The sequence below is a fragment of the Danio rerio genome, chromosome 15, assembly GCF_049306965.1.
Source record: "Danio rerio strain Tuebingen ecotype United States chromosome 15, GRCz12tu, whole genome shotgun sequence".
Lineage (NCBI taxonomy): Eukaryota > Metazoa > Chordata > Actinopteri > Cypriniformes > Danionidae > Danio > Danio rerio.
In genome coordinates, this window is record NC_133190.1 from 22155001 (window position 1) to 22180451 (window position 25451).

At 35.9% G+C, this 25451-nt stretch overlaps 1 protein-coding gene across 1 annotated transcript in view; it reads right to left on the minus strand.

The window, feature by feature from the left end:
- Positions 1-25451, minus strand: part of sytl2b (synaptotagmin-like 2b) — a 27696-nt gene extending 2245 nt beyond the window's left edge. Inside the window, exons 1-18 of the mRNA XM_696185.11 lie at positions 25391-25451; positions 23630-23831; positions 18191-18342; positions 17119-17239; positions 16669-16735; positions 14759-14876; positions 13851-14675; positions 10994-13483; positions 10421-10513; positions 8763-8816; positions 8531-8625; positions 6100-6213; positions 5205-5374; positions 4339-4441; positions 2547-2708; positions 1473-1566; positions 1246-1345; positions 951-1156 (exon numbers count right to left, since the gene is read on the minus strand). Of these exons, the coding sequence (XP_701277.6) occupies positions 951-1156; positions 1246-1345; positions 1473-1566; positions 2547-2708; positions 4339-4441; positions 5205-5374; positions 6100-6213; positions 8531-8625; positions 8763-8816; positions 10421-10513; positions 10994-13483; positions 13851-14675; positions 14759-14876; positions 16669-16735; positions 17119-17239; positions 18191-18342; positions 23630-23730 (5065 nt within the window). The 5' untranslated portion in view covers positions 23731-23831; positions 25391-25451. The remainder of the gene's footprint in view (positions 1-950; positions 1157-1245; positions 1346-1472; positions 1567-2546; positions 2709-4338; positions 4442-5204; positions 5375-6099; positions 6214-8530; positions 8626-8762; positions 8817-10420; positions 10514-10993; positions 13484-13850; positions 14676-14758; positions 14877-16668; positions 16736-17118; positions 17240-18190; positions 18343-23629; positions 23832-25390) is intronic.

A 25451-nucleotide genomic window follows, 5' to 3' on the forward strand; every position in this document is an offset into this window, starting at 1 on the left:
AGCGGAACGGGTGTAGCTATCGAGCGTACATGTTGGATAACTTAATTTATTTTGGATGGTGAAAGCGAAATTCTCCTACGAGAGTGATTATAGTGCCTCTCAATGGTGAATGCGGTTATATTCATGGCAGGTATTATTTGACAGTTTGGTCATTTTATTTCACTGATTTGGCAACCATTAAACATCATCAGGGAAACGTTTGAATTTCCACTTAGTAAAAAAACATTAGTGTTCCATTTAGGACGACACTACATACATATCATATGCTGTTGAGTGTGTAAGTGCACAAGTACATAGTACATGACTGCATAGTGTGCTGTTTGGGACGCAGGTTATGTCCCACCCTCATGTTTCGGTTGACATTACGTCAAACATCGAATAAAAATGCATAGTTTAAAGCACTTTACCAGACCTTTAAGATCCTTTGACTAAATGAAGTCAATGATGTGCATGTTAAGTTTTTGTCTCAGAATGTTTTACATATTTAACTTTTTAGTAACCACTGTAAAATTAAATTTTGTTGTCTTTTGACATGACACCCCTATTTATTGAAAATGTCCAATAAGTCCCACAAGTTATGGGAAAAAAAATACTATACATGATTCATATAAAATAAATAGCACTATATGAAGATAAGTGTCCAACAATGAAGATAAATTGCTCTCAAGCTATTTGTATATTATTAATGAGTTATCAGTAATGATTATTTATAAGTTTTGTATTAATTTTTACAGTCACACCATACTATGTATTAAAAGTACAGTTAAAAAAAGAAATAAAAAAAAACTGGAAAAGAATTGATAAAGTTAGTGACTTGTGTTGTTTTACATTTTGTCAAACATCAGATTTCAAACTACGCATATATGTGTTTTACCAAAAAAATTACTGCCTATTTGTCAACTATCCATGTGTTTTTCTGAACAGATGAAGACCCTAACACTGGACTGCACCTGTGCCCATGCCGAGTCTCAGGCCTCCGAGTGAGTGACTGGCTAGACGATCCCGGTCCCAAACGGTAAGTTCCACACAGGCCTCTTTCAGGTCCTCTGCCCTGAAGCCATCATAAACCATAGTGTGATTAAATATCGGATTGGTTGTCCTCTTCAGCACCCGAGTCTTCTGGCGGCTCTTTTTGCTGGTGTCGGGGAGTACAAAACTGTGCAAAATAAACAATTATTTAGTGAGCTGTTTTAACAAGAAACACAATACAATCATAATGTAACACAATGTTGTTTTTATTATTACCATTTTACATAGGGGTCAATAGTTGGGCTTCTGATAAGAGGGAGATTCTTGCAATCTTTGACCCAGATATGCACTTCGCCAGAGCCAGGGACGTTCTTTGCTGTTTCAAAAGAAAAGTTCACACAGATCAACTGACAGATCTTTGATGTTTGGCTTTATCTGTAACCTAATCTTTCAGTATATATGTCAACTGTACTGTAAGTGACTGTAAAAGGGTGTAGACTTACAGTGGGAGATCTGAGGCAGGAAACGTATGGCCAATCTCATCTGGCCTTTTAAGTCTGATGGTTGGAGGCTGTTTGTGGTCTGAATAAAGAGGTTCTGGAATCAAAACAAAATGGCTTATTGGAATAATCAAACCAAAAATGAAAATCATAGCTGAAAATCATGGCAAGTCTACAGATAATTTCAGTTGGACTGACAGATTTATTGATGTCCTGGTAAATTCCAGCCTTTACTGGAGTTGTTTAAAGGCACAGTATGTAATTTCCGCCACTAGAGGGAGTGTATTCACAACAAACAAAGGTGTAGTTTGCAGAGTGTGGAATCATGGGGGTTGTGGTCTTCATTACATCCTACAGCACTTCATGGATGAGCTAAATTATTCAAAACTAAACCACTTTGGGTTCTTGGAGTAAAAAAGCAGCCCTGTTTTACATACAGTATTAATATTTTATAGGGCTCTGTGTAGTCTATTAAAATGCATGACATATTCAAGTGTCTTTGGTGTTTCCCTGTTTTCTGTAAAACTAAACTGGACATTGAGGGTGTATGATGCTCAGTAGCATGACAACTTACAACATATTCTGTGTCACTAGTTAAAATTGCACTTTTTTTCTATATTTGAACATTCGTCAAAATATTTGGGACAATTTAAGTACGTAAGTCAGCAAAATATAAAACACTGTTTTGGGTTTTGTGTATTTTAATGAAAAACAATCTTACATATTGTGCCTTTAAGCCATGTATAATCTTTCTTTCTCCACATAAAGTCAATAATGAGAGACACTTTACTTGTATTATTACATATTTGTGTCTTGTCTGCATAAATAGACTAAACATTATCCCCCCAAACATAACTGTTATTTAAATGTTTGAGTTTGCAAATCAGGAAGTAGCATTAGAGTTATGGCAGGTTTAAACTACATAATATTTCTCTCTCAAATAATTCTGTCATATGCAATTTTGACTACTATATTCTACAATGGACAACAATCACTGTCAGATCAAGCAATCAGTTTGGAAATGTTATGCATCACAAGTGCCATGTAATAGAAATTATAAACAAATCAATACTGTACCCTTGGTTTAAGGGGCAAAAGCTTCCTCTCTGTGTCATTAAAATCCCACGTAGAGAGGTCAAGTTCTATCTCACCCAGGAAGCTGTTACGACCAAACATGTCATTGTGCCACGCTGAAAGGTTGAGAACCTGGGATGTCAGATACTCCATGCGGACTCTGTACTGTATGCATTAAATGGTAAAATGAGATTATTACGAACTTTTCATGATCGATATAGCTACAATAGTCATATTTATTCATCAAGTGAACATTTCTCAGGTTACGTATTAAAGCTTAGTATTCCACCATTATAGCAAAGGCTGAAAGTACACTATACATACAGTATAGGGCTTTTTACATTTATTTTCACATTTCACACTGTTCATAAATTGCCAAGGGTCAGTTGTAGAAACTCAGTGTAACTCATTACTTTAAGACAAATTTTAAATTAGGTCCAGTAAGTTCGGGTGGTGATAATAAACTGTCATTTTAAATCACTATGGCCAGTCCAATCCCATAGAGCCACAAGGCCACAATAATGTAATGCAAGTGACATGACAACCCACTGAGCGGTAACATTTGATTGCGACATTGTCATCTATACTGAGTAACGATATGGATCGAAACGAAAAGAAGAAATGGAAGAGAAAGCATGTAGCAGCGTCATTGTCACAAAGTATTGAACATATGTTAGAAAGACTGCCAAACAGTTAAGGCTAATGTTACTTACTTCCTAAAAGATGAGAATCTGTTGCTACCATGAGGTTCTAGACTAACTGGCCACTAACTTAGCCAGGACGTCCAGCATATTAGACATTATTGATTTGTCCCATGACCTCCCATTCCCTATTTTTGCCTTAATTTTTTTTAATAACTCCAATGGAGGCTTTAATACCAAGCAGAGCCCTCAGCCGTCAGCTGGTCACTTCACAGCAAAAGGCGCTAATCCTGTCACGTCTGTGTTTGTGAGGCTGTTTACATTGGTAACTTCATTCGTTTTATTCGGATATAAATCAGATCGCTCTGACAACTTGGTCTGGTGGTCTGGGATGCATTCCAGATGAAACAGGGCGGGTCTATTTATTAGTTTTAAGACAAAATTAATTTAAATAAAATAAATTCTGACCTTGAGAAAATCAAGCACAGGTAAAGTGCAAACTTATTTTAAAACACATTTTTTAAGCATAAAACACGTGTTAACGAACAAAAAGCCTAAGTAAGAGTTTTGCATGCCATGTAATATAAAAATATTTGAATAATAATGTGTGTTTGAATATAAATCACCTATTAAATATTTAAGCATGTGGTACTGTGATGAACAACCACTAATACAATCTGAATATGTTTAAAAAGCACTCTAAAACTTTAATTGTTATCAATATTGTGCATAATAATTATCACAGCATATTGCATTATTGAATTTCACCATATATCTACCTCTTGGGGAAGTTGTATGTGGTGGAAGTAAAATGTGCACATGATCTTAGTAAGCCATTTGACAAAACACTCATTAGTTTGGTACTTTAAAAAGCATGCACATGATTCTAGAGGACAAGCTAATCCAGCACAAAATATTTAATAAAATATCACCAAAATGCTGTTTTTAAACTGCTTAATCAAGTATAAAATGTGGGGGAAAACATGCAAAAAAGGTCCACTTTTAGAGAAAAAGAACCCCCTTTCACTAGGCTGGCTGTGGGCCTGGTTCCATTACCTGGTGTTAAAGGTAGGGGTTTAGAACGATCACAACCCGGGATTTTGCACAGTGTGAAAAAATAAATAGAAAACTTATTCCGTCAGTGGTTTCCTTACCCTAAGAATCTCATTGTATGTAGGATTCAGTGTTTTCTTCTTCACTGCAGTTTTTCTTTTTCCCAAATTAGCAGGATCAGGTATGAGGTAACTCTTCACATACCTACAAAACAAAGCACTTTGTAAAAATGCTGGTGGAAGAAGTATACAAATCAGGCACTGGAGTAAAAGTAGAGATACTCCAATAAATTATTACTCTAATAGAAGCGTAACGTTCTCCTTTTCAATATTACTTTCACACAAAAAGTATTGGATTTTTTAATTGACTTAATTAAAGTAAAATTACTTACTGATGAATGTTTATTTTGCACACATTCAAACACTGACCTAAGATCAATTTGTAAAATAAGTAAATCTTTCACCTGAGATTCTGAATGGATCACTTGAATCAGTGTATTGTTGACTTCTGAACAAATGTCAGTTCAATTCACGAATTAATTAATAAACACAAAGCAATTTGTGAACTGATTTAACAGGTAAATGGATAAAGTTAAGATTGTTCACAAATTAAACATCATTATCTCATCTCTCAACTTCAATTACTATGCTTAATAATAGCTTTTTATTCAGCTACATTTTAGAAACTGAAAGACACTATTTAATTTTGGATTTTAGTGAAGTAAAAGTGTCCTAGAATTAAATATACTCTGATAAAAATATGTACTTTAGTACAGTAGTAAAATCCGCTGCATAAAACATATGCTGGATACGTTGGCAGTTTATTCCGCTGTGGTGACCCCAGATTAATGAAGGGACTAAGCCGAAAGGAAAATGAATGAATGAATGAATGAATGAATGAATGAGTTCAGTAATGAATTAAAAATACTGTCCACGACAGGTGGGTGGTAGTTAGTTTTAAGTCTTACGGATCAGATCTGTTCCTCTTTGCGTCTACCGCAGCCAGATTCTGGCACTGTACAACAAAGATGTGGAACTCCCGCAACTTGTGCACGTAGTTTAGTGAAAACTGGATGCTCCCTTGAACGTCGACACTGTTGTAGTCACTGGTGTACACACTCGCAACACTCCCGCTAACCTGAAAGTGATGAAAATACAGTATTGAACCACTCCCAGTACACCTGTGTGCTTAGTTGCGAACATTTCATCCGCGTAAGAAAAACATGCTTATCTTCAATCGAGATTAAATATAAGATCTCTCTACTTCTTTCCTCATTCAATATCCTGTATTACCATGGATTTGTCTGATTACGGAAATAAAATGTGAATGTTTGTGAATGTGAGTCATGATGATTTAAAAAGAGGTGAAATAGCTGACAGGTTATATTTGTACACGAGTATGAAGTGTAGACTATATAAGAACTACTCAACCGTGCTTATGGAGACCCACCCTGCATCCTTATATGTCTACTTCTATACTATATAGTAGGTAAAAACATTATTTCAGCCACGTTGTATGTCTAAAATCTCATTAAATGGGCACTTCACTATTCCATTAATGCCTAGAGAGAAGTTATGTGAATGGCAACGAATCAGTTGGTTGTACACATGAACATATGCCAGACGTAGTAGTGTAATAATTTCTGTCATAAAAGCCTTATTATAAACCCATATTCATAAAAAAACTGATTCAACAGTCACAATGTAATGCACTTGTGTGTTTGGCTAGAGTTGAAGTGAACCTCTTCATAACATTGGGTCCCCAGTAGTAGGGTTGACAACTGCTGTACTATTTTTTCTGATGGTATTTTGCATGGACTTGGTATATAGTCACTATGTAACATATAGAGTATATGAACATACGGATGACAGAGATGTGGAGCCAGAGTAGTTGCTGAGGTTAGTGAACTGTCTGTTATTCCACTTTGGAACACTGCCACGAGAACTGCTCTCCGAGTCACTCTCTCCTCCATCACTCTAAAAAAAAAAGGACTGTTTATTGTAAATCAACCCATTGATTTCAACTGCCCTACCAAGAAAACAATGTTTGGATTGCATTTCTTAACCCCTAATGTTGTGAGTTAACACACTCAATGCATTTTTTATTAAACACATCTCATCATGTATAAACTATCAACCTCTACCAAATATGTTGGTTTACGGGAAAAGTACCAGAATTAACACATATACTATGAAAAATCTAAATTATTTAAAAACATAATCAAAATAAAACATCTTTGAATGCTAAACCATCTTTATTTTTTGAACTATGCCATAAAATATTTAAGATTCTTATTTAACATGTTTTCTTGTTGTTGTTGTTTTTTTTTACAAAAAAAAACAAAATCAAGTGTAGTAGTGCACCAGGATTATGTTTGGTTGATTTCTTTTGTAAACCAACAATGCAGTGTCATTCTTTAAACGACTTTAACAGTCATTATTTAAAACAGTCAAAATATGGTCAACCATTTATTAGAGAAGGCAGTTAAAAGATTAAGGGGCTTTTCACACTTGGTGCTTTCATGTGTTTTCTTTGAGTGGATAGTTGTCCGATTTGGAAGATGGTAGGTGTAAATGCCTTCTGAAAGCATTATAGACTAATGAAATATGAAAATGAAATATGAAAGCTCAAATTAGGTGGTCAAGGATGCATTCCAGATAAAACAGAAAAAAAATCATCCGAAACCACATAGGTACCTTTTTCTAGTTTTACTGAAAATTAGTACAAAGAACAAATGATTCTTTAGTCCAGTGTTTCTCAACCACTTTCCTGGACGACCACCAGCTCTGCACATTTTACATTGCTGCATCTCAATTCGCAAACTTATACTATGCCCTAAAAGTATGTAATTTTTTGTCAAGGAAAGTATACACTTTTGCGTGTGTAACAGAAGAGTATGCTAGCTTTGGGAGATACTAATTCCTCGTTAAAAGATTGTTATGTTGCTTAGTTATGAGCCCTGTCAATCATCAATATACACATCAATTACATTTCTGTCATATTTAATTTCCTACCTGATTGAAGAAGCAGCAGATAATCTGCCATTCATGAGTCTTTCCTGTAGAGAAATCTCCTCAGGTCTATGGATAATTATGCATTCAGACTTTAATGTCCAACAATGTCTTTGTATAAGGTCAGTATTGTTGTTGCAGATGAAATATAATTGAAACATGTTCCAGTTGGCCAGATATTAGTTACCTGAGGTGGAAATTCATTTTATATCCATTATAAAATATCTGTTCTTTTATTCTTACATGAATGTGCTGTTTAAGTTAGACCAAGTGTGACCACTTTAACATTTGTTTATCACCAGACAAGATCTGGATTAGTACATGGTGATTTAACAAGCTACATGTTCTGACGGGATGTAAGGCTGAAATGTAGATAGTCAAAAATGAAGTTGAGTACTGATGTAACTGTGATTCATCCTGTATGTCACTGATGACCTTGTGGGTATTAAAAACTAGATAAAGAGAGAACGCACTCTGTTTCTGTGTCTCACTCTCTGCAGAAACTGTCGTTGATGTATGATCGTGTGACCTTCTTTGCATAGAATTAAACTTTAAAAGACACTTTAGGTAAGACTTTGTCTTCTTTAGCACTGAGAGAGCCTCCTTAAAGAAAATTGCCACTACATTAACAGGCATACAAACATCTTTACTGAAGCCTCTCTACTTAATGGTTGGTCTCACACATACGCTTTGTTTGTAGTTTATTTACACTTTTCACCCAGTTTTGTAGTTCTAATGAAATTTACATCCAACACGCAATGTATTGTGGGCAATATCAGTGGTTAGAGTATGGATGGTTCTACACTTCTAATTTTTACCGGAAACAGTAAACCATAAACCATATATACTGTACCATGGCATACGCTTTTCAACATACTACGATTTAACATATACTAATTCTATTTTTGAATACTATTTAGGACGTATAGTATGCAAATTGGGATGCAGCACATGTCTCCTTCACCAAACACGCCTGATTCAGATCATCAGATTCAGCTCATTAGCAGACTGAAAGACCTGTGATGGGTGTGACCATAAAGGAGACATCCAAAACATGCAGTGCTGCTGGTCCTCCAGGAACGTGGTTGAGAAACACTGTTTTATTCAACCTATTTAAACTTGCATATAGCAAACAAAATTGATTTTATATACATTTAGTGGAGACGCATTTATACGGCCAAATGTAAATTAAACCACTTTCACATATCAAACAGTAATCCGATCAGAGAAAATGCATGATGTGTCCAGATGTAAACAGGCCCAACATGACAAATCAACTAACTTCTTTTTCCAGGAATGAGGGCACTGATTTGCTGAGTTTCTTCATGTGCTCTGGATCTGCGGTGGAGAAGGAAGTCTGGAGATGTGTGCTAGAGGCTTAAATAAGAAAACAAGAGGGATTCATGTGCAAATCTGTTGCCAGATTACCAGAATAATGTCTTAAAATGTAACTAAAGCAGCATATAAACATATGAGACATATGAACATATGAACATATTCAGTTTGAGACTTGCCATCATAGTTGTCATGCATGTAGTCGTCTGTTTGCTTTAGTTTTTGGTCTTGTCCTTAGGGAAGAGAATACAATGACAACACATGGGGAAAGTAGGACAGATGCTTTTGTCACCTGAACTCTCCATGGACCAAAACAATAAGGTGCTTTACTCTCGAAGAACCATTGTGATGAACATGCCATAGGCCACATCACACAGCAATAGCAGCACTTGGTTAGATGTTGCCAGATAAGTGTATTAGCCATGCCAGTGTTTGTTGGACTGTTTACTGTTTGAATATGCTAAGTTGGCAGTTGTCAGGTTCTATAATTACTGAAAAGTAGGGCTAAACAATATTAAAGAAAAATGCGATAAGCGATAGCATGCTAAATAATGTGATATTCGATATGCAATACGATATTTTAAAAGCTGGTATGTTTTATAGTATTTCAGGTTGGAGAAAAACCATCACTACAACTGTTGGTTAAAAGAAACCAATGATTTTAACATTGTAAACAAACGAAATAAATTAAATGAATATCACCACTACAACCTTTCAAACAACATTTCAAACAGAGTAGAGTCACATGTCTTATTGTTTGCTAGGTCTTGAAAAGTCATTCAGATGGTGTGCTAGAGGCAGGCACACAAAGATCCCTGTATTAAATCATACATTTATTGCTAACCATTGCGATATGTAAATCAAGACATCAACATTTGAGATTTTTCAATTATTTCATTATATTGTGCAGCCCTACTAGTGATTAGTGATGGGAGGTTTGGATCATTTTACTGACTCTGACCTTTGAGTCTCATTTATTGAGATGAACAGATCTTTTTCGAGTCATTTCGTTCAATTTGCCAAAATATTAAAATGTATTAAATATGACGAGTTGCTTTCAAACTCATTTACAATTACACCAAACGTTGATTACACTACAAACAAATCATAACTAAAATGCCATAAGAAAGTGAAAATAATCATTTATTGTTTACTTGCTCTTTTGTCTTTGGTTATGTCCGATCACCTGTTCTTACAGGTCTGCAAATTTGAGTAGTTTGCTCACGTCACACTGACCGTTCTATATAAACTTAACCAATGCACACAGCCTGTGCCGAAAGAAGCCATGATTACTTTCAAGTCTTCTGGTTTTTGAGTCGTTCGTTCATCATATGACAGCATGTAAACAGATGACTCAAACCCAAGGACTCGAGAAATGAACAGATCAAATCTTTTTCCGGCTCTAAATGCATATGATTGGCTTCTGTCTTTCACGTGATGAATAAACGACTCAAACAGAGGACTCGAGAAATGAACAAACAAATCTTTTTCTGGCTCTGACTGCACTTGATTGACTTCTGTCTTTCATGTGATAAAACGAATGACTCGAACCCGGTAGAAGACTCAAAAAGAAGCTTATCTTCTACTCCACCGGAACAAATTTGTGTATGCACAAATAAATGAATCACTCCCTGAGAGGACTCATCGTTCTCGAGTCATACAAAAGATTGGTTAAAAATAAACTAATCGTTCAAGAATGACCCATCTCTACTAGTGATCTCTTAGTGCAGTATGGATTGGCCTTTAGACAGAGACTGTATGCGTATCATAATTTAAACTGAAAATCAATAGAAACAATATAATTTTAAGTGTCATGGTGTAGAGGATTGATGCTCACTTGCAATACTGCTGATGTCTTCCATGCTCTTATGGTATACAGGTCTAGATGAGGCTCTTTTCAAAGCTTTCTGAATGAGACTTTCATTTTCACCTACAAGATTGGAAAGTGGCAGTTACAAAATGCAAGAAGTGTTGCTGGCTTTGTTTTCCCTTTTCGTGAGACATTGTGCAATGTGAGCACTTACATTTATTTGATTGGACACATGTGAAAGGGAAAATTCTATTACAGCACTAATTAAATTACACATGCCTAAAATGCCAGTAAATTAGCATTGGGATTTTTTGGTCTCTTTAACCAGCTAATCAAGCTCTTTCTAGGTATACTAGAAACTTCCATGCAGGTGTACTGAAGGAATGTGTAGCAAAACTATGCCGACCCTCCAGAACCAAGTTTGAACACCTCTGGTTAAATTCTTTTAAGCCATGTTAGCAGTTCACAAAATGCATGTGTATTCCTTATTTGGACCTTTTTTGAAATCTGTGTTTTAAAGCGTAGAGCTGTATTATTTTTCTAAGCAATCACAATTACAAAAAGAACTGGAGGATATGATAAGAAAAGCCTCAAACTCACGGTTTTGAATCCCCTTAATAATATTTCCATCTGTTTGTGTGGTTAAGTGGTGTCCCAGACTCCCACTCCTGGTCTGGAGGTCAGGGGAGCCATGTACTGGAGTACTGGTTTTCACTGGGGGACACTTACAGCTGTGGTTTGTCTCTGGAGAGGATGTGAATGACGTGCAGATAAAATCATCAACCTGCTCTGCAACTGGAGGTGGAGTGTACATACTCTTGTCCTCTGAGATTCCAAGGTAATGCTGGTAGTCCCGTGGAATGTAGGATCTTGCAAGTGGTTGAGAGTCAGAATCTTCTGAGGTACGAGATGTTCTTCTTTGACTGTTTTTGTCTCTGTCTCTCCAAGATATTTCTGGGGATGTTTTTGGCAGGGTATAGCTAGCTTCCTGAACTTTCCTGGATTGTGTAAGACTAGTATCTGGTGCCTTTTTTACTTGCTGCAGGTTGGGACTCTGAACCTTCTTAGATTGAAAATGCAAGTCCTGGTTTTGTTCCTCTCCCGTAGCATTCACTGAAAACATGCTGGTTGCACGCCGCATGGCATTTGCTTTTCCATTTAAATTACCTTTGATACTTCTTCTACCCTGCTGAGATCGTGACTCTTGACCAGTCTGAGATTTAGGTACCATTGTGGTTTTTGAGCCTTTCTGTGGCTGAAGAGAATGAGATAGTCCATGAGTGATTGTTTCACCTGAGACCCCTTGTGACTGATCAGGTTTTGGTCCTGATTCTTGTCTTGACATAATCTTCTTTTTTGAGGGAGACTGGAATGCTTTCATTTTTGCTGACGATGATGTTTTGCTATTCTGGCTTTCATTTACAAAATCTTTGACATTGGCTCTCTCATTTGGACTTTGTGGACTCGAAGATCTATGGTTTCCACTATCAAGGACTGGTGACCTTTCTCCAGTTTTTACAGGGGATCCTCCCCAGAAATCACGGAGGTTCTTAAACTGTGAAGTGGTCATACCATCCATCACAACTGTCTTATCCTTCCGTAGTAGATGCCCAGAGAAATTGGGAGACAGTCTACCTCTGGCAGAAGTAATGTCCTCAACATCATCTTCATCACCATCATCAAACTCAGTGCCAATTGTTCTGAGATCAAACTCTGATTTTGTAAATCTTTGGTTCAGTCGAGTAGTAGTAGTGGTTGATCTATTTTTAGCTGCTACTGATGTTCTAGATTCTTTCTCCCAGAAGGACCTTAGTTGCTTGATCCTTTCTGCCATGTTCTCTTGCTGGGAATTCTGCTTAACAGAAGGACCTTGACTTGTCTTTTGAGCAGTTTTTGATTTTGTTTCTAATTCTTTTTGAGCTGAGTGGTCTGCATCACTACTGTTGATGCTAACGGTGCCTCCAGCACTATCATCATCATGACTTCCTTCCAGGGACCCACTGTCAAGCGCTGGTGAAGATGATTTCAAACATGAAGTAGTACATTTTTTATCTAAAGTGGAGTTTGCAACTATCTTGTCAGTCTTCTGATTAGCATATATCAATGGTTTTGATTCATTGATTATAATGGGTACTTGGGTTGCAGTCCCTACATCCTCAATGTCTACATTTTTCCAAACCGTCTCTATTTTCTGAAGACCTGGAGACATTACTTTCAAGTTTGGTTCACTTCTCCAATGGTCCTCTATTTCTTCAGTGGACCTTTTGGCTAAGTCACTAGGGATGATTTCTTCATTTTTAGCAGGTGCACCAGATTTGCCAATCAGAATCTTTGGACCAATATTTTCTTTCTCCCAGAATGATTTCAAATTAGCAATTTTTGGTCGCTGGTTCTCTTCGGCATCTGATCTTTCTTTTTGCTGACTGATGTCAGCCAGTTTGACTTCACTCTTGTCCTCTTTCTTGATCAAAGCCTCTACTTTGTTCTCATTTTGAACTTTTCTGCTTACAGAAATATTCACCACTGGGACCTCTGGATTGACAATGTTAGCAGTAAGAGCAGAGTCAACAGAAGGCTTTTTGATTAGAGATTCTTTATAAAATGTAGATTCAGATGTTTTCCTTTCTTTTCGAGGATTTTGGGAAGGTTCATCAACACTCTGTTCCTTTCTCCAATCTGCCTGTTCTAAAAATATTGTATTGACTTCTGAAGGACCTTCACTTTGTCGTGGCATGATTAAGTACACGTTACTTCTTGGTTTGACTGTGTGGTCAACGCCATCATCAAAGTCCAAGTCTTCAAACTTTGAGTCCTCCTCCATGTCCTGAACATTGCTGTCTATATCCAGCCTATCACTGCTGTCTGAGCTCCTGCTGAACCATTCAAGAACTTTGGCAATGGAATCACCTTGTTCATCAGTAGGTGTAGTGATATGTTCATCTGTCATGACTTCTGATTTGGGATCTTCTTGGCTACTAGTCTTTTGCTTGATATTGAAAGCAAGAGGGCTGCTTTCAGTCTCATAGTCAGTTGAGGCATTTGTCATGTTGAATGTTTCTGTTATGTTGAGGGCTCTGGGGAAGTGTTCATCTGTGAAACAGATAGTATAGCATTTGACAATGACCAAAGACAAATCTAAGCATGAAAAATTTTAAACAGTAATTTAATCCTAAATTTAGTTTAATTTGAAGGAGAGTAAATACTGTAAAAAAAAAAATTGGGGGGTTGATCATGGCTTTAAGTGTTAACGTTCCTTTGAGTCCCAGTGTACTTGTATTTATCACTGAATTGACTCAGATTTCAAGCCGGTTGTTTGTAATGTTAGTTTTCTGCAAACGAATTTGTCTTATAGGTTTTAATGACAAAGTCATTCTGTAAGTAAATTACATAATTGTCATTTTTGGATGAATTAATCTTTTAACAAATCTTACAATTTTCAGAAAAATATAGATCATACCAGTGGTAGTTTTCTTAATTTTCTCTTCCGTTTTCATTGTCTCCAATTTTGGAAATGGAGCCATCTGATTTTCCACATTCTCAGACATGTGATGTGTGAGTTGAGGGGTAGTAATCTCATTGAGTGGCTTTTTAGAGTTGTCACTGAATGCAAACACTGCATTCTCAACAGGATGATGCATTTCAACAGAAATGTTTTGTCTCTCTACTTCCATACTTGGTGACTGTGGAAGGCAACTGTTTGATTCTCCTCTTTGTTTTATAACTTCTTCCACTTTCCTGCTATCATCTGGTCTTGTGATTGAGTTCAAACTGAGACGTGGTTGTATCTTTGGCTTCTCTTGTAACCCTTGTGGCATGTTTATCAGTTGTGATGAGGCTCTCACTGGTAAACGTGACTTGGGCAACTTTATTGGTGAAGAGGTACTACATTTCTCTTTGTTTTCAGTTTTGTGGCTTGATTCTTCTGTACGTCCCAGAGCAAGTTTAGATTCTTCTGAATCCTTTTCTTGAATGCTGTTTTTGTGAACATTGCTGAGGGAAACAACTGGTTGTCGCAGTTGGCTCTTAAGAGTGGGCTCATTGAAGCTGTGTTTTGGGATACCTCTTGGTGGTGGAGACCTGATACTGGAGTCTGCTGTGGCAAATATATTCTGGCTGGATATGCTCTGGGTGGACACCGAGCTGGCAGTGTCTGAGACAGAGCTCTGGGGTTTGTTGATTTTGGTCCTCTTCTTGGGTACGGGCTTTTGACCCGGAGGTTTGTTGTGTACTGCATTAGAAACCTCACTGTTCACTTGACTGTGACTTGCTTTCTGATGATTATCTGCAAATGAGAGAACTGTAAGCATGGGAGAACACAAAACATACCAAATTTCTGAACACAAGTGAACAAGTTGCCACAATAACCTTGTGAATCAGAGCCCCTGTCTAAAGATTTCCTGAGTCCAGGACGTGAGGTATAGTGGAGATCAGTCTCCTCAAAATCAAGCTCTATTGGAACACTGTTGAACGGGTTGTGTCTTGGCTGGAACCAGGTAAAAAAGGCAAAGTTAAACATAAAGAAATTTACTGATCATGTACACTACAATCAAAATTTTATTTGTCCTTAATTGGCCTTGGAAATGACATTTCACCAGTTTGTTTGCTATATTTTGCTAGAATTTCTCTACATCCACATAGCAAAGTTTGTGTTTTTTTTCTTTTGCAGATTATAAAAACTCACATCAACAAGGTGATCCCGAACACACACATATCAAAAAATATTTGATGCAGGTAGCTATTAATGCATCTATGTTAATCATCTAGTTGATAAAGTTTTACCAAGTTTTGTTGTAATATTCAGACCCCCTAGTCCTTACTTAATCCTTAATTAAATGCAAAAGAATTGCAAAAATAAATGATCTCATCAAACCTCCAATTGCAAACCATTTAATCAAATTATATTTAAAATTAGTATCACTTGTGCCCTTACAGTCCATTACATTACATGGGGTGGGGGGCTGTTTTGCAGGCTGTAAACAGATGCAGATGAACCGCAAATAATTTACATGTGAAGTCAATGCAAAGATGCGATTAGACATCCTGTGGCATGAATTGGGCGTTTTGTGTGTTTGACATGCTTCATACTGCAAAAGAAAGTGGGAAACCTCTAACAAACAGAGCAATGGAACAGACAGAACAGCAAGCAGCTTGCAATGATGGAGAATGGTTCAAGAATCACGGACGGTAGACGAGACCCAATTGAATGGCATTATTTGTGCTTTGTATGTATTATTTGTACATGTATGGCTGGTATTATGGTTTACATAAAATCAATATATGATGTCATTTTAGGCTTTCCCTGCCATTGACAAATGAAAATGCTTCCCTGCTTTTGACGATTTTTACAGCAATCTGTGTTTTAGGTGCATTACTGTAGGGGAAGTCCTAATGCATGTCCAGAGCAAAGTACATGTCAGATGCTCCGAGGAGTGAAATTTGAGAGAACGTAAGATTGTGAATAAATATAAAAGTTATACAACCTTCCTTTGGCTTAATCCCTACCGTTTAAGATGGATCATTGCCATTGCGTCAGATTGCACACCTAACATAATAGGCTACCTAATATGGTAAATTATAAATATATACACACACACACACAGTTAAAGTCAGACTTATTATTAGTGTCACAGTATGTCTGATAATATTTTTTCTTCTGAAGAAAGTCTTATTTGTTTTATTTCAACTAGAATAAAAGCAGTTTTTAATTTAAAAAAAAAATTCTCTGTTAAACAGAAATTGGGGAAAAAATTAAACAGGGGGGCTAACAATTCTGACTTCAACTGTATATATATATTTTTTTATTTTTTAAATGTATTTTCTTTTCCTTTTTTAAATCGCAAAATTGACCGCAAATTTCTGGGAATTACCACCATAAAATCAGTCATTTTTATTGCAAATAAATCACAAAAAAATCTTGAAAACTAGGGCATCTGAATAGTGTTAGTAAACTTAGCAGCACAAACACAGCTCTGTAATCCGACATCCTTTTGGTAAGATTAGTTTAACTTGCAGGGTTCTTCTTTCCTCTTTTGGATAAGTGGAACGTCTGTGTTTCCAAAAAGTACTGTTGTGCCTATCTACATGGCTACACATGAGCAGTGTTTTTTCCAAACTATAGATTGTTGTCCAAAAAGTTTCTTTGTGTGCAAAGACAATTGAAGTGGCATATAAACAAAAGGGTGAAACAGTACACACTTTTGCAGATTAACCTAAATCAACTATTGTTCTGTGGATGGGGCCTGAGATACAATTGTATGTTTTTATGAGCACCTTACCTTGGATGGCGATCGCATTCCTATGTTTAGTTTTTCCTGCTGGACCTCTAATGTGTCACCATTTTCCCTGATTTTAAAACAAACAGAAGCATTCTAATTTTGTGCATTTTTAACAAACACAGTCAACATTTCTTGAAATTAAGTTCTAACAGACATCCTGCAACGAACAGGATCAATTAAACCTTCACAGACTTTAAAGGTATGACATACAAACTCCTATGTTGACCCTTGTGGAGTCATAAAGATCTTGAAATCATGTGACACCACGCCTATTAAACACACAAGCACCTGAGAGAGGTGGAGGTTGCACACACAGTGCAAACCAAAGAGTTCTGGCAAGCGTGTACAGATATTAATCTTGCTGTTCTAAGTTGTTAATACAAAGCTACTGGATGAATATATCACATTTGTTCACATATAATGTGTATAATTACCATATTTTAGCATTACCTCTCCTTAAGGTGCTCTGAGGACTCAGCAGTCCGTGTTATTTTAGGTGACGTCATGATGCCTTCACTGTCCTTCCTGCTGATGCTCCTTGATCTGCCGCCCCACGACTTGGTTAAATACTCTACATAAGAGATGTTCACTGATAAGTCGTGCTGTTTATATTCTTGCATTTAATTGCATTGAAGGCTTTGTTTACACTGCAAATATTAATAATGAATACATCTGATCTTTCAACCACATCCAATTTTTGCTCCACTCCTGTTTACACTTAACCACTTAACCATCCGATGTCTGTGTTTATAAGAATCTCCCACCCAAAGATTGACCCTTCTAGATGGACTTTCGTTAATTAATCTTCTCAAAAGTTGGTGAAAGTGCAACAAATTTTAATTAAGTAGACAAAACAAAATATTTTTTAATAATCATGATTATATCTTTAAAGTTTTCAGATCTGTGATCCGATCTGGAAGGCAAGAGTGCACTAGTCCACTAGTTTGTTGAGAAGGAGTGGGTACAACATTTCTTTCTAATAGCACATTTCACTTTCTGGCATGTGTTTGCTACAGGTGTGATCATCCATTTACCAAATTTCATCCATTTTGAGATTTACCATTTCTTTAATCACCAAAACCAAGGTAAATTGAATATGAAACTGAATTGTTTATTCAATTCAATTCAGTTCAGCTTTATTTGTATAGCACTTTTACAATGTAGATTGTGTCAAAGCAGCTTCACATAAATGGTCATAGTAACTGGATCAGGGTAGTTCAGTTTTTAGTGTTTAAGTTCAGTTCAGTTTAGCTCAGTTCAGTGTGGTTTAAAGTCATTACTGAGAGTCCAAACACTGAAGAGCAAATTCATCGATGTGTAGCTCTACCGAATGTTTACAGCCAAGTTGGATGTATGGTTATCTGATATGCATTAAATATAATTGCATATTTGGAAGTGGCTCAGAATGGATATGAAAAACAATCTGACCTGGTTCTGGTTTTTGTGTTTTGTGTCAGATCCTTTTTTTTTTTGTTGTCAAATCCTATAATCTAAATAGCCCAAGAATTGCACACAGTCTCACCAACAACTGAGGGTTTTCTTTGCTTCATCGATGCCATGATGATATCAGAGCCATGGATCCTGTCCTGGTGTCTTTGTGACTTCACCTCGTAAAACCATTCTCCTGACATGTACTTTCGTCTGTCTTCCTCTGGGATGGCTTTCTGCAGATGTCTGGGAATCAAGTGAGAGTTTCAAAAAGAAGAAAGAAGTGTAGTTGCAAAATGCATCTAACCTAATATAGTCTCACCTGAACTATACAAATACCAAGCATTCCATATGCCACAAATGAGTTTATTATCTGTAGTCAAGAACATCCACTGCATTAGTTGTTTGCTCACAGAAGTCTTTATGTACAAATGTGTCAGCGTACAGTGTTACGATCATAAACTGAGCTTTCCAACTGTCTGTACCTCATTGCACTTTATTGCTTTATTATGTTACACTGCTTTTGTTAGAGCCCCTTAAATCAATAGCATGCCTTATGACCAAAGAGTGGAGACAAGCTCTTCTTTCATTGGCTTGTACAGAGCATTGCTTACTATGTTTGCTTTGCCAATACCAAATCCCATAACGGTTGCTTCATATGTAATCCTGCAATTAAGGTGTGTTTTAGTCAACTGGATTACAAGTAGATTAGGGAGATGCACTTCCATTAATACCTGATGTTTTAATCTCTTTAATAATCTTTAGGGATCTGTGGGTGCATGTATATGATAAAAACATTATAAAATGATACAGAAATACAATGTTTGGTGTTTTATCAGATATCAGAGCAGAAACTAATACTTTGAATGATTGCTGTAGGTTTGCTTTTTTACTGTAAGTAATGGTTAGAGTGTGCTTTGCTTAATACTTATTTTTATTACAGCTTCAAACCAACTGAACTATTTTAGATGCCAGTCTTAAACCATATCTTAGTGTTTTCTCTACTGTTGTATGAGGAGGGTGCCTCAGCCCCCCTGAAAGTCAAGTTATTTAATTTTATTTGCTTTATATAGCACCAGATCAAAAAGCATTTAAAGTTCTTTCCTTCAGAACAGGTCTATACTTTGTTCTTTTATTAAACAAACAAAAGAGTCTTTTGTTGTTTATCTTATTTACTGTCTGCTCTATGTATATCTCACGGTGTGAAATTCTGATCTGAAAAACATCGTAAAATATCAGGGTTTCTGCAGGTATTACAAAGTTAAATTTAAAGACCTTTTTTAAGACCATTGTGAATTAAATTTCAGACTTATACAGGATATTATATTATAATTAGTTATGTAAATAAATAGTCAAAACAAGCAACTCCTAGCTGTATGCATTTTCAACACCACTTATCTAAAAAAATCTGTCCTTACCATACTGTATATGGCCTATAAATACACAGAGAACTTTTAAACAAATATTATTATAAGCATGATAACTAAACCATATTGGTAAATAGAGTTATTGTATTGAGTTTTGTTAAAAGTTCTAATGAGATGTTGGTGATTGTATATGTGTCCATTGACGTAGGAAAATTAAGATCTGTTTATAATTATTTAAGATCTACAAGACCAAATTTAGTGAATTTTAGACTTTTTGAGGCCCATTATTTTTTCTTGAAATTCAATACCGTTTAAGACTTTAAGACCCTTCAGACACCCTGAATATGCTGTGTCAACTATAGATAAAAATCATCTGAGCCAGGTGAAAGCAAATAATTCATTTTTAATGCTGGTTTCACACCAAACACAATATTAAGTAAATTACAGAAAATCAAAGCAAACGCACAAATCTAGGGTAATTATCGCTGCACGGTGCGAATGACATGGAGTTCATAACACATGTGTCTACCTAACAAGTTGTGTCTTTAATCCTGCTGAAAGTAGTCAGCAGAAGATGGTCATAAAGAGATGGACATGGTCAGCAACAATACTCAGTAGGCTGTGGCGTTTACATTATGCTCAATTGCTACTAATGGGCCCAAAGTGTGCCAAGAATATATTGCCCACACCATCACACCATCACCACCAGCCTGAATCATTGATACAAGGCAGAATGGATCCATGCTTTCATGTTGTTGACAAATTCTGACACTACTATCCAAATGTTGCAGCAGAAATCAAGACTCATCAAGACCAGGCAACACTTTTCCAATCTTGTATTGGCTAATTTTGCTGTAGCCTCAATTTCCTGTTCCTAGCTGACAGCAGTGGGACCAGGTGTGGTCTTCGGCTGCTGTAGCCCATCTGCCTCAAGGTTTGACGTGTTTTGCGTTCAGAGATGCTCTTCTGCATACCTCCATTGTAATAAGTGGTTATTTGAGTTACTGATGCCTTTCTATCGCAGCTGGAACCAGTCTGGCCATTCTCCTCTTACCTTTGGCATCAACAAGATATTTGCGCTCACAGAACTGCCGCTCACTGGATATTTACTATTTAGCCTAGAGATGGTTGTGCATGAAAATCCCAGTAGATCAAAAGTTTCTGAAACACTCAGACCAGCCCATCAGGCACCAATAACCATGCCACAATCAAAGTCACTTAAATTACAATTTTCCCAGTTCTGATGCTCGGTTTAAGCTGCAGCAGATCTTTTTGACCATGTCTACATGTCTAAAATGCATTGAGTTGCTGCCTTGTAATTGGCTGATTAGAAATCTTTTATATAATATACTTTTTTTTTTTCAATTCTTCCAATATCATGCAGCCCCACCATGTGCAGTTATTTTAAGCGTTATTCAATTGTGATTAAACCGAAAGAACCTTCTTCTTAAAATTCTACTACTAGGTGTTAGCAGGGTCTTAATATTCCCAGTAGCTGTAGCCTGTAAAGTGATAAGGTTACTAATGATTAAAGAAAAAACAAGAGGACGAAGCTAATAATTATACTGTGACTTGTTTGAGAGCTGTTCAAATACTTCAAATTTCAAAACAACCTTAATAAAGACAATGTGAGCGTTTGCAGTGACTTTCAAAATGGTTTGATTAAAATCATGGGTTTGGAAACAACCGCTGGAACACATCTTTGCTTTTGAAGGAGGGGAAACTATGTTGGTCATGTGAAAAGGCCAAGACAATTATTCCACAAGGGTAGACTTAATCCTTTTATAGAAGGTTGAGTAGGGTTGAGACTGAACACAGGGAAATCACGCAGACATGGCCAGATTCTGCATTCTTCCTTTCATGTAGACTTCCAGTCTCCTTTCAAAGCATTAAACACGAGAACAAATAATTTGGTGGAGAAGGCGTTCGTGTTTCCTGTTTTTAATGTTGTGTTTTGGTGAATTTTATTGGGTACGAGTAAAAATGTGCGTTGTTATGTGCATGTGCAAAAGTCTGAGCTTGGTTGAAGTTTTTAAATGAGTTTGAGAAGTTACTACATGGTATCAGCCTAATTTTGGCCATTTGTTTAGTAAAGATGTATTGTGATGATCTGTGAGTAGGCATGGGCCGGTATAGGATTCTGACAGTATGATAATCTTGGAAAAAAAGATTAGGTTTCACATATTGTGATTACTGCTCTAAAATATGTGCTTTTTAAATGTGTGGTTAAAAAAAAACTTTCCCCTTTGAACACAATATATTTTCATTATCTCCAGTACAATATCTCCAGCAGAAAAGATATCCAAAAATGCCATTTTTAATGGTGAAGAAATCTTTAATTTTGAAGCGAATGAATTATTGACTTCCGCTGTCTTCATTAGTTTCAAAAACACAGATTTCTTTACCATTTAAAATGGCAATTTTGGATATCTTTTCTGCTGGAGATACTGTTGTCCTAAAAAACAAAACAAAAAATGTAAATAAAAAATTGTACATATGAACGGTATAGCAAAAAATGTTGCTGGTTTTAAAATCTTGACTTTTCCTAACCGCGGTATACCTTCGTCCCATGCCTAACTGTGAGTGACAATAGCCTTTGTGATACAAGAACCAATTGCTTTACCTTTTTATAGTGTGCCGATGCCACATTAGGGACTCTTCACAACAGAAAATCTAGAATGTTTCTTTCTTTACTTTTTTTCAGTCCTCCATGACAAGCTCCATCACATCACTGAATAGGACCACTGAAGCTCTGCTATACACCGCTTTTAATAAAGCTGTGTATACGATGCAGAAGATGATGACACTGGTCTGATGTGTAACGTTCACTTTTAATATTCCTATTATTTCAAAAAATAAGAGTAGCTATTTTTTGTTTTTACTCTTGCTTCCTGAAGTCAGTCACTAGTTTCACATTCTCAATGACATCCCTCATGTTATTAAAGATGCCAAGTGATGATTAATTGGGAGGCAACATGTTCTGAGATGTTGTGTCATAGTCAAACACATAATAATCTGAATTGATTGTTGTAATAGCCAGATATTTTGTAGTTTGAACGTTATTCTACCCAAGGTTGCACATAATCAGGAGAAACGATAATAATTTGACATATTATTATTGCTCAAGAAAGAATTTTTGTAATACTAAATATCTGTTCTGTCACGTTTGACTAAATGAACGTATCCTTTAATGACAATTTAGCTTATATGAGTTCATTTAAAGCCGTGTTTTAGAGTAAAAATATTTTGAAGAAGCATTTATTTATACATATATATGTATGTAAAAAACATATATATGAAAAAAATAATAAAAAAATTATATATATATATATATATATATATATATATATATATATATATATATATATATATATATAAAATTTAATTTAATAAAACATAATAAAAATACAACGAACAAAAATTCTACAAAATGTTTAGAAATTTTGCTTTTCTTGATTTTTCCTTTTTTTTGTATTTAATATTTTTCTTATGTATTAATATTGTATTTAAATTTGTATCGTATTGTAATTTTTTTTATTATTCTTTTTTTAATCATCCAAGTTAGGATAGTTTAATAAAAAAAAAAAAATTATGTCATAATTTTGTCATCATTTACATGTTTCAAAACCTAAGAGTTTCTTTCATCTGTTAAGCCCAAAATAAGATACTTTAAAGAAAGCTGGAAACCAACCATTAACTATTATAGTGGTTGTTTTTTGTATAAGTCAGTGCTTACAAGTTTTACAGATTTATTCCGAATATATTTTGTGTTTGAAACAAGTAAGCGGTTTAAAAACACTTGAGGGAGAGTAAATAGTGGGTAAATTTCCATTTTTGGGTGAACTATCCCTTTAATTTGATGCCTGGATCATACCTAAAACTGATTCAATTAGATAAAATATATCACACTGCTGTTACTGCATGATTTATTTCATATCAATTAGCCATCCACAGTACAAAGGAGATCAATTTAGGCTACAAATAGTAGCTTGTTTTGGATCTGCTGGTTCAGTTCAATTCATCTTTATTTCCATAGCATTTTTAATGTCCATTGTGTCAAAGCAGCATAACAGAGATGAAGTTCTAGTAAATTGAAACTGAGTGAGTTGAGTTTAGTGTAATGTAAATGTCACTGCAAAAATGCTGAAGAGCTACTGGTGTCTTACTTGATTCGATCCTCCTCAGCTTTCTTCAGCTCTGCATCCCTCTTTAAAACCTTCATGATCATCTCCTGCTCCTCCTCGGACAGATGACTCAGGTCAATCATGATGGCTGTTTGTTTCTCTCACAGTTCGAGACTCTAATACTTAAACTCCGCACTGCTTTCTAATGCCACTCCTGAATAATCATCATGCGCATTTATGGCACCTGCAACCAGCACATTAAAACCTCTTAGATTCTTCATTAATCTCTTTCAAATCAAGTGACTTTTCTATAAGGCACAAAATAATCATTAGGCCATAACTCACTCATTTCTTTAATGGAAAGGACAGATGTAACCTAATTTGTACACTGAATTTGCTGTAATTTCGAATCAAATATGTGCACAATGAGGTTTAGTGTGGGCCTGTTTTGAGAGCGCTGAGATTAGACAAAACATGTGACGGCACTGTCAGTTGACCATGAGAAGGGGCAGACCTTTAGATCGAGCACATTTATGGAAAATTATTAAGTTTGCTATTGAACTGAAATTGCATAATGCTGATCCCACTTAGGGGTAATGTCAGGAAAATGGACTTAATATGTTCTATTAACATTATAAGATTATATCTATGTAGCTACAAACACACACACACACTGTGTGCATTTGTCTTTAAAAAAGTTCCTTACAAGACCATATGACTGTATTTATTGCTTAAGACACCAGCATGTCAAGTTAGCTCTGCAAATATTTGAAAACAGCTCACTGAGACACTATTTACTCTGGGTTACACCTTGATCAAAACAAGCCTTAAAGAAATGACAAAGGCAGCCTAATAACATTATACAAACAGCCATGACAATGAAATAGCAATGAGATTTAAATACTTTACACTGGTTAGGAGCTTAATAAGCATGGGTAACTGAAATGCAAGTTCTTTAATGTGAAGTCTGCAATTATGATTAAGCATTTGGTAGAATGAGAGAAAATAAAACATATTTAGCTCATCAGTAAAGGGTTTAACATGCTGATTGATTGGCAATATTTGTTGCTGTAATTCCACATCCTGAATCCTGTGTCTGACTGAAGACGTTTTGGCTCATCAAATGAAGCTCTTCATTGCAAATTGCATTAGGGTGAATTAAATTTAATAAGTTCTTAAGAGGCAAACTGCAGTTTTTGAAAAGCAGCAGGCCTATATTTTACATATCAACTTTAAGTCGCACTTTTGGCCATTTGTTTCTTCTGTTCATGCCAATTTAACCACAATGAGCCCTTTAGAGCTTCAAGAGTTTATCAGTTGACTTCTTGAACTTGTAATTGAATTTAATAAACAGGATAATGTGGTGTAGTCCTGTTTGCGATGGTAAAAGCACAGCTGTCTCGGGATTCATGTGCTTTCAGTTTGTTTTTTGTTGAATTGTACTGTTATAATGCATTAACATTATAAACGCAATGGAACCATAAGTATCTTAATGAACCTATACATTAACTAACTTTAGTTAATTAAGTTAAATTGTGTTCCACCATTCATTTGAAAATAGTTTCGGTAATCCCTCAAAATCAACCAGAGAGTACTTCTCTCACATTAAAAACTATGTAAATATATAGGCTACTTTTGTAGCTTTATCTCAGTCTATCGATCAAGACACGTCATATATTTTACGCAAGACCCAATAGCACAACGACAGCGTTGGATAATTTATATTCACACACTTAACTTAAAAAGTAAAGTCGATTCAAGCTTAACGACAGGTGTATATCCATTAGAAAGGCGTTAGCTTACCTTGTTTCCGTGGCAGAACTTCTGGAGCGCTTCACTGACGCGCAGCTCAGAGCACATCTTC